This window comes from Ammodytes marinus (genome assembly GCF_949987685.1).
Source record: "Ammodytes marinus genome assembly, contig: scaffold_194, whole genome shotgun sequence".
Lineage (NCBI taxonomy): Eukaryota > Metazoa > Chordata > Actinopteri > Uranoscopiformes > Ammodytidae > Ammodytes > Ammodytes marinus.
The window spans coordinates 40,104-50,103 of record NW_027648323.1 but is presented as its reverse complement, the minus strand read 5'-3'; the positions used below and the strand labels follow the sequence as shown (position 1 = coordinate 50,103).

The window sequence follows — 10,000 nt, the reverse complement described above, 5'->3', positions numbered from 1 at the left end:
TAGGTTTAAAGCCGAACTGGTTGTCAGAGGTCAATAGAAAATGTTCCAACCTATTCAGTATAATCCTCTCCAAGACCTTGGATAAAACACTGGCCAGAGCTATAGGCCGGTAGTTATCCGAGCTGTTAATTTTTCCAGCTTTGTCTTTAATGATGGGCACTAATGTGACAGATAAAATAGAATCAGGTAGAATACCATGGGTTAAGAACCCAGTGAAACAAATAGCAATTAGGGGGCATAGTTTTCTACTTGCATGTTTTAAGTGCTCCGCAGATATCTTATCCATACCACAAGCCTTATTATCTTTTAGCATCATAATAGCATCATATATCTCTTGAGGGTAAACCATCACGTCTTCATTGCTATCAATGTTACTCGCTGTGAAAGAGTTACTTTTAACACAGTTGAGGAGATCATAAAAATGTTTCTGCCACAACTGAGTAATTTTCTCTGAGCCGCTGACACCATCAATATTTGTTGGTAACGATGTTTTACAATTATTACTTCTTTTGATTTCTTTCCAGAAATCAACAGGACTATTGTATTGCAGTTTCTTTGCAAGAGAGTCAGACCTCATTGTATTTTCATTCCTCTTAATGAAACGTAGTGCATATTTAAATTTTGCATTTGCATGCTTCTTATATTCAGATATAGATAGACAGACAGGTAGACAGACGGACGGACGGACGGACGGACGGACGGACGGACAGGTAGACAGACAGACAGACAGACAGACAGACAGACAGACAGACACACGGACGGACGGACGGACGGACGGACGGACAGACAGACAGACAGACAGACAGACAGAATACCCAGCCTAGGCTCTGTAAACTGGCATGTAAACAAAGGAAGTCAACCATAGCAAGGTTACAGAGCCTAGGCTGTGTATTAACACTGGATTTATCTTTTTAGTACAGACAGGTTATTCTGTGTCTTATGATTCACCAGAGTTCCCTGATCTCCACATACATTCATGATCATGTTGAAAAAGTATATTCCTTATTTTCCTTAACAGCGGCCATTAGTGAGAAATAACTGCCCGTAGAAGTCAGTGATTGACCAATCAGAACACAGCATTCATCAGTGCCGTGTTCCAGTATAATGTATAGATAAAGTGTTGTCATCCTTCCCCAGGTGTCTGTGTCTCGGGACGATGACGATTGGTTTGCCAGCTCTGACCCCAGTGACCGTAGCAACGCCCCCAGTTCTCCCAGCAGCCTTTGCAGCAGCACGGGGTCTCAGAGCGGATTCTATTCGTTCGTAGACGACCCGCTGAGTCCGGAGGCGGAGCATAACGAGGCCTGGTCCGTTTCCCGCCACAGACAGACGCACCTGTCCACCTTAAAGGTACGCCGCACACACACACACACACACACACACACACACACACACACACACACACACACACACACACACACGCCCACCTGTCCACCTGTCCACCTTAAAGGCACAGGCAGATATATGTGTACATGCATCACTAATCATCATTGGTTCTGTTTGTCTTGTTGTTGTCCTTCCTTTGACTATACCTAGGCATTAGCACTTTATTATTGTATTTATTTTCATTTTTATCCCGTGTCCTTCCACTGCTGCTAACAAACACATTTATCCTATGGGGGATTAATAAAGTCTTATCTCACCTTAAAGGCACAGGACGGCTTTACGCTACAGAGCTACAGCGCTAGCAACAAGCCCGCTAGCCTGTTCTCTGATGCTAATGATGAAGCGCGCTACTCACTGGACTACAACTCCACACTACTGGACTACAACTATGGAGGCTCCGCGGTGGGAGAGGAGGAGGAGAGGCAGCTGAGGCAGAGCATCATACGCAGCCAGGTGAGGGGGGATGGTGTTCTGTCCGTCCGTCTGTCTGTCTGTGTGTCTGTCTGTCTGTCTGTCTGTCTGTCTGTCTGTGTCTGTCTGTGTGTCTGGGTGTCTGTCTGTCTGTCTGTCTGTCTGTCTGTCTGTCTGTCTATTTATCAGACAGTGAATGAGTGAATATGGTAAGAAATGTAAAGCGCTTTGGGGCTTAGAACATCGGCTAAAAAGCGCTATATAAGTCAAGTCCATTTACCATTTTTTACCAAGACTTCCCCAAGGGGTGGAGCTACACATGCCAGATCGGTAGAGTTTTTACCACGCCAGCTGTTGTTCCTGGGTGAGCGTATACCCATGACAAAGGCATTAGGAAAAACTATATAAAAATAGCATTCTTTGCACTGATGGTCTCGTTTGCTGTTACATGTAATTTATGATCATCAGAGGAAAAATGAGACTGTTTCAGAAATATTTAAAAGTTCCTCGTAGAGACTTTAAATCCTAAAGAAGGAATCTCCTCTCTCTCTCTCTCTCTCTCTCTCTCTCTCTCTCTCTCTCTCTCTCTCTCTCTCTCTCTCTCTCTCTCTCTCTCTCTCTCACACTAGGCCCTGAAGAGGAACCAGACCATCACAGAGCAGATGGGTCTGAGTGGAGATGCTGAGAGACTGATAGAAGGCTTCAGCTGCAGCTACAGGCCTGTCAGCCCCCCCTCTGCCCCGACACACACCCCGACACACACACAGACAGACACACAGATAGACACACAGACACACACACAGACACACACGCAGCCCGGGGCCATAGACACAGACACCATTAGCTTCAGCGCGGCGCGACAGCAGTTCTTACAAATAGAGACGGAGCGACTGGCCGCGATGCTCAGCCCGCCGCCTGTCAGAACTCAACGCAAAGTAACGAGAGAGTCTGATGTGGAAACCAACGGCATTAAGGTGAGACATGGTGTGTGTGTGTGTGTGTGTGTGTGTGTGTGTGTGTGTGTGTGTGTGTGTGTGTGTGTGTGTGTGTGTGTGTGTGTGTGTGTGTGTTAGGATGTCATGTTAGAACATCTAATGTTTCATCATCCTGCTAAAAGTCTCTCCAGGAATTGATGCAGAAAAATGCAAAATTGGTTCTGTCGTAAAAATTCCCCAGAACTTAGAAAATGTTGTGTTTGACGCTCGATTTTGAATTTGCAAAAACTCTCAAATAAGTCGCAAAACATTTGCTAAAAAGACGCAATGGAAACTAAATGATTATTATATCAAGACATTGAACCCCAAATTGCTCCTGATAGTTAGCATGCACCCTGCGTGGTAGCTGCTGCTGTTATCAGTGTATGAATGTGTGTGTGATTGAGTGAATGTGTACAAAACAATGTTAAGCGCTTTGAGTCTGTGAAAAACCAGGGAAAAGAGCTTTATAAGTGGAGTCCATTTACCATTTGGAGTCCATTGCTTGTCCCCTGTCTATAGCATCGTGGAAAGGTCCTGACCATCGTGACGGACAACTCAGACCAGTATAAACCATCAGGAGACCGTGAGATGTTTCCAGACCAGTATAAACCATCAGGAGACCGTGAGATGTTTCCAGACCAGTATAAACCATCAGGAGACCGTGAGATGTTTCCAGACCAGTATAAACCATCAGGAGACAGTGAGATGTTTGAGATGTTCCCAGACGTTCGCAGAGTGACGGTGACGGAGGACTTTGACTCGGGGCTGGAGGAGCTGTCAGTGGGCGGCGGCTTCACCAGCGACGATGACATCACTCCTAGCAACCACGGAACGTTTGATGACATCACGCCTAGCAACCACGGAACGTTTGATGACATCACGCCTAGCAATGACCACGACAACGAGACTCCGATAGAGAGAGAGATACGATTGGCCCAGGTCTGAAATGTATTCTTTTTTTTTAAGATAATTTTTTGGAGCGATTTTGCTTTATTAGATTAGACTTGGAGAGAAAGAGTTGAAATGGGGCAAAGAAGGGAATGACATGCAGAGAACTAACCCGCGGGCGGGATTAGAACCTGGGCCCGGGGGAGGGGTGGGGGGGAATCTACCCACTGTGCCACGAGCGCCCTGTGAAATGTATTTTTATCTTCGAGCTACTGCTCAGTGCTGTTTGGTATTGTGAGCTGCAGCCTGAGCAGCATTATGGTCAGCTGAGGTTGTTTCAGATGAGAACTATTCATATCGCACATTTCAATTCATTAACTTTTTTAAATGTATTTTTTACACACCGTTGACTTTGACTTTGTCTCTCTCCCTCTCTCTCTCTCCCTCTCTCCCTCTCTCCCTTTCTCTCTCTCCTCTCTCTCTCCCTCCCTCTCTCTCCCTCTCTCTCTCTGTCTGACTTTCTCTTCACAGGAACGTGAGGAGAACCTGCGTCGCGCTCGAGGGCTGAAGCCGAGCGACGGCCGAGCGGAGATGGTTCAGATCAGAACCACAACGCGTTTACACACACCGGGGACGGCTAACCCTGAAGCTAACGCCAAAGCTAAGGCTAACCCTAACGCTAACCCTAAAACTAAGGCTAAAGCTAGGGAGAGGAACCGGGTCAGCTTTAGCCTTCACACTGAAGACGGGCCTCAGGATGGAGGGTTCCACGCTGCAGACACCACAGACCTGACGCAGGAGAACACACACTCGTAATGCTCATCTTCATTTCATTTATTTATTTATTCACGGCTCACGGCCACAGCACATGGAGCACAACAATCAAATCAAATCATTACAAACCAAAACAATGGAGCACGGCAAGGACAAAAACAAAAACATTACTTAGACATTTCTAAGAAAGGCACCTGGGTTATTTGACCTCAAAAGCAAAATCAGTCTGAACATAGAAGATAATTAACATAATATTTTGGGAGGTATTTTTTTCTACAATGCATTACATTTAAATTCTTAAGCATATTGAACTCATAGTCCTGATATCTCAGTGAAATGTCGATTGTTGGTGATTGTGTGTTTTATCAAAACAGCTACGAGGAACGTTGACATTTCTGAAACTAAAAAGACCATCAGTGCAAAGAATGCTATTTGTACATGGTTTTTCTTAATGCCTTTGTCATGGGTATATGCTCACCCAGGAACAACAGCTGGCGTGGTAACAACACTACCGCTATAGTCCAAAGGGGGCGCTAGAATTAACACACACTGAAAGTTCCTCGGAGCAGCTTTAAAGTATCATGAGATATTTTGACTCGAGACTAGAGCGATATTCTTGGTGAGATTGTGTTGTGTTACAGAGTGGAGGAGCAGCAGACGGAGATGTCGCCATGTTGTCCTCACAGACACTCTGAGGAGACAGAGACACTCATCCAGACGGGCTCACACCACGGTAGGACGTTAAGGGAATACTTCACCCATACGGAGCCGGCGTTCTATCATTATAAAATCACTGTTATAATATAATGAATTAGGTTTAACTTCCCTCAGTCTTCCCTCGGCCCAGCTGTCCTTTTAATCCTAATTTTTACACACGTGGTAAAATGTAGGGTTAGACAGTGAGACCATAAAACACTCTTTCTGCCTTTTTTCAGGCTAGGATGAACCAGTTTCTAAAAAGTTTGCACATTTATACTACATGGGATCTCAGAGTTCAATACACCTTCATATTCCCACCGGTGAAGTAGGTCTTAAATATAGTTTCCTTGATTTGATAGGATTTTATTTTTTTTAAATAATGTACTATGGGTTATATCTTCATATTACCACCGGTGAAGTAGGTTTACTGTACAGCGCTTTGGTCCGCCTCAGCTGTTAGAAATGTGCTATAGAAATAGACTTGATTTGACTAATGTAATCTCATTTCCTTGCCTGGTTCAGATTCCTTGAGCTTTGTGTAAATTGACAAATAAAGAGACTTAACTTAAACTTCTAGTGGTGAGAATGAAGATGTCAACAGTCCCTAACTAACCCCTCTGACAAGCTTCCATCAATGTGGACTATAAAGTCAATCTAATCTCATCTAATCTAATAATAATATAATACTATATAATAATATAATATAATATAATATAATATAATATAATATAATATAATATAATATAATATAATATAATATAATATAATATAATATAATATAATATAATATAATATAATCTGTTCTCATTTCCTTATGTAATTTCCTTCCCTGGCATCAGACTATTACAGATCACCACTAGAGAGACCAAAGACAAACACCAAGTTAACAATGGAGTCGATCTTATCTAATGTAATCTCCTTCAGAATTTCATTTTTTATAGAACACAAACACAGAACTAGAGACAAGACAAAACAAAGAACCAACATTAATCAGTATGAACACAGAGAGAGAGACAGGCAGAGAGACAGGCAGACAGGCAGACAGAGAGAGAGAGAGACAGACAGACAGACAGACAGAGAGATGGGCAGACAGACACACACAACATTAATCAAGAGTTGACTTGACTTGACTAATCTAATCTCATTCTGTTGTTCAGGTGGTTTCTCCTCGGAGCTCGTCTCCCCGCGGCCTCGCTCGGTGTCGTGGAGAGAGAGTCTGCAGCCCAGCGGTCTCACGCCGCGCCCTGTCCCCGCGCAGGACGACTTCATAGAGAGAGACATCCAGGACAGTCTGAGGCGGGAGCAGGAGCTGAGGGAGCAGAGAGAGACAGACAGGCAGACAGACAGGGAGCAGATAGACAGGCAGACAGAGACAGACAGGCAGACAGACAGGGAGCAGATAGACAGGCAGACAGACAGGCAGACAGACAGGCACCTCCTCTCTCCGGCTCCTCTGGCCGAACAGGCAAACCAGATGGCCCTCAGACAGTTCTACCCGGCAACAGGTACGTACAGAAAGAGTACAGACGGACGGACGGACGGACGGACGGACGGACGGACGGACGGACGGACGGACGGACAGACAGACAGACAGACAGACAGACAGACAGACAGACAGATAGATAGATAGATAGATAGATAGATAGATACATAGATAGATAGATAGATAGATAGATAGATAGATAGATAGATAGATAGATAGATAGATAGATAGATAGATAGATAGATAGATAGATAGATCCAGACGGGCTCACACCACGGTAGGACGTTAGTTGCACAAGGTGAAGTAACTTGTTTTGCTGTTTCAGGGCATTTTGGATCATTTCCAGGGCAGGGTGCCCCCCCCCAATAAACAAAAATAATCAATAAAGAAAGCCGGACAATGCAATGTCCCCAAATATCTCGATAGAAGACAGTCTAACCCCCCCAGACAGTCTAATCCCCCCTCCCCCCCTCTTGGGCGACTAACTTGTAACAGAGTGATGTTTCCAGTAGTGTATCTCTGCTGGTACTCAGGTTCGTTCAGGTCTTTAGAACAGAGTCAGTGATTCTGCTGTGACTGAGGTTTGGGTTTCAGATCTTTACTGTAAACAGGAAGTGAGCGAGTCACATGTTCAAACAGTTTATGAGACAAAAGTCCAGATTCTTCAGCTGCAGTTTGTAAATCAGTAACGAGGAAACACACAGAGTTAGAACAAGAACACTGAGGCAGGCTCCATTCACCAGACCTGTCTGTCTGTCTGTCTGTCTGTCTGTCTGTCTGTCGGTCCACGCTGTGACATCACATTGAGTCCTTGGTGATGTCATTAACCCTGTGTGTCACGTTGTGTTTCAGATAAAGCTCCTCCCGCTCCGTCTCCTCGGCCCTTCCTGCGTCTGCCTTCCATCTCCATCATCACGGCTCAGCCCTGGACCACCTCATCCCCTAACCCTGCTGTGTTACAATCTGCCCCTAACCCTAACCCTAACCCTAACGCCACATACCCCCTTAACCCGCCTCCCTCTCCCTCTCCTTCCCTTAACCCTAACCCCACAGTGTTCCAACCTGCCCCAGCCTCCCCTACCCCTGCTGTGTACCACCCCACCCCTGACCCCGGGGCGTTCCACCCTACCCCTGCCCCCGGGGCGTTCCACCCTACCCCTGACCCCGGGGCGTCCCACCCTACCCCTAACCCCGGGGCGTCCCACCCTACCCCTAACCCCGGGGCGTTCCACCCTACCCCCTCCAGAGGGTTTGCTGACACGCTGCTGCAGGAGCACGAGGACAGACGGGTCCAGCAGAGACTGGAAGAGAGCTCGGTGAGTCCGGGCTTTTATTCTGAAGGCTTCCCTCTAGTGTGCTGCCTGGACACTCAGGGCCAATCCGAATAGTCCAATCTCCTAACCTACAGTCAAGTGCGAAAGTTTGTGAACCCCTTGAGCCTTTTGGAATTTTATTTATTTTAACCATTATTAATTCATTTTTATCAATACCAGTATTTTTTATATGAAATAACAGATGTTTGTTTATCAATTCAACATTTTTATTTTCCAGAAATCAATTGTTAAAACAGATAAAACTAATTATTTGACGAATGTTGTATGTGCAAAAGTTTGTGAACCCTGAGCTGCATTGCTTAAATCGAGCAAGGTAAACACAATCAGGTTGGCCAAATTGGTTGATGAAATAGACCAATGTAATGAGAGATCTTTAGGAAAGAAATTGGGCGGCACTAGATAAAACAGAGATAAAACCAGGTCAGTTTAGGCTCACCAAAGTGAACCCATACAGGTCAGACATGCTAAAAGGGAAACAAATCTCAGAGGATCTCAGGAATAGAGTTTTGATGTTACACATTTGTCTGGGGACAGTTATAAATTCATAAAAAAAAATTTGAGCTCAATCGGTCCACCGTGAGGCAATTCATCTACAAATGGAGAGCTTTAAGAGTGACTTAACATCTGCCTTGAAGTGGACTTCCTTCAAAAATATCCTCAAGCGCCACAAGAAAAGTGATTTTTCAGGTAAAAGCCAACCCAAACATTACACCTGGAGATTTGCAGACAATTTGAAACCACCATTATTCACTTGGGAGAAGGTTCTCTAGGTGGTAGGCAGAATTGCGTTTTTGCCCAAACATGGCGGTTTTGGTTATGACCAAACAGTTCAATTTTTGACTAATCTGTCCACAGAATAAGACTTCAGGTATCTCCAGGTGCTCTCTGGCAAAGTTGTGACAAGCAGTTTTGTTCTTTTTTGAGAGCAGAGGCTTCTTCAGCAACCATCCCATGAAAGCCATGTTGACTGAGTTTTCTTCTTATTGTGGAACCATGCACATCTGTCCCAGATGCTGCAAGAGAGGTCTGCAAATCACCAGATGTAATGTTTGGGTTGGCTTTTAACTGAAAAATCACTTATCTTGTGGCGCTTGTGGATATTTTTGAAGGAAGTCCACTTCTAGGCAGATGTTCAGTCACTCTTAAAGCTCTTCATTTGTAGATGATTTGCCTCACGGTGGACCGATGGAGCTCAAACTTTTTTTTAAATAATTTATAGCTGTCCCCAGACAAATGTGCAGCATCACAACTCTATTCCTGAGATCCTCTGAGATTGTTTCCCCTTTTAGCATGTCTGACCTGTATGGGTTCACTTTGGTGAGCCTAAACTGACCTGGTTTTATCTCTGTTGTATCTAGTGCCGCCCAATTTCTTCCCTAAAGATCTCTCACTACATTGGTCCATTTCATGACTCAATTTGGCCCATCTGATTGTGTTTACCTGCTCCATTTAAGCAATGCAGCTCAGGGTTCACAAACTTTTGCACATACAACATTCGTCAAATAATTTGTTTTATCTGTTTTAACAATTGATTTCTGGAAAAGAAAAATGTTGAATTGATAAACAAACATCTGTTATTTCATATAAAAAATACTGGTATTGATAAAAATGAATTAATGATGGTTACAATAAATAAAATTCCAAAATGTTCAAGGGGTTCACAAACTTTCGCACTTGACTGTATAAGCCTCCTTTCCTCTGCCTTAACCCCCAAACGTCATCGGGGTTAAGGAGAGATGAAAGGTGCTTCCTATCGAACATAGGAAAGGACAGCGCTGTTTCAAATGAATTCGACTCCACTTTTCCTAACCGACGTCATTGCGCGACGGCAAGTATTGCTGACGTGAGTCTAGCGTGAAACTACACTATTTTCCGTAAATGGACTACAACAAGCACTCGTTTGATCCATGCGTTCCTTTCATATTGATTTTAATCAGGTTGTCGCCAACAGAGTGAGAATCACTTAGATTGGACTTGGCCAAGGGGAATATATCCCAATTCACATGTGGAATAAAAAGAGGCTACACTTATGTTGATGTTGAAATGAA

The 10,000-nt window shown here is 44.4% G+C and overlaps 1 protein-coding gene across 1 annotated transcript in view; it reads left to right on the top strand.

Annotated features, from left to right (window-relative positions):
* Positions 1 to 10,000, top strand: part of misp (mitotic spindle positioning) — a gene marked incomplete at both ends in the record, with an annotated part of 14,553 nt that overhangs the window by 2,444 nt on the left and 2,109 nt on the right. The window contains 9 exons of the mRNA XM_080054634.1: positions 1,138 to 1,350; positions 1,651 to 1,839; positions 2,427 to 2,771; positions 3,294 to 3,713; positions 4,194 to 4,474; positions 5,078 to 5,169; positions 6,293 to 6,381; positions 6,538 to 6,640; positions 7,471 to 7,934. Of these exons, the coding sequence (XP_079910760.1) occupies positions 1,138 to 1,350; positions 1,651 to 1,839; positions 2,427 to 2,771; positions 3,294 to 3,713; positions 4,194 to 4,474; positions 5,078 to 5,169; positions 6,293 to 6,381; positions 6,538 to 6,640; positions 7,471 to 7,934 (2,196 nt within the window). The remainder of the gene's footprint in view (positions 1 to 1,137; positions 1,351 to 1,650; positions 1,840 to 2,426; positions 2,772 to 3,293; positions 3,714 to 4,193; positions 4,475 to 5,077; positions 5,170 to 6,292; positions 6,382 to 6,537; positions 6,641 to 7,470; positions 7,935 to 10,000) is intronic.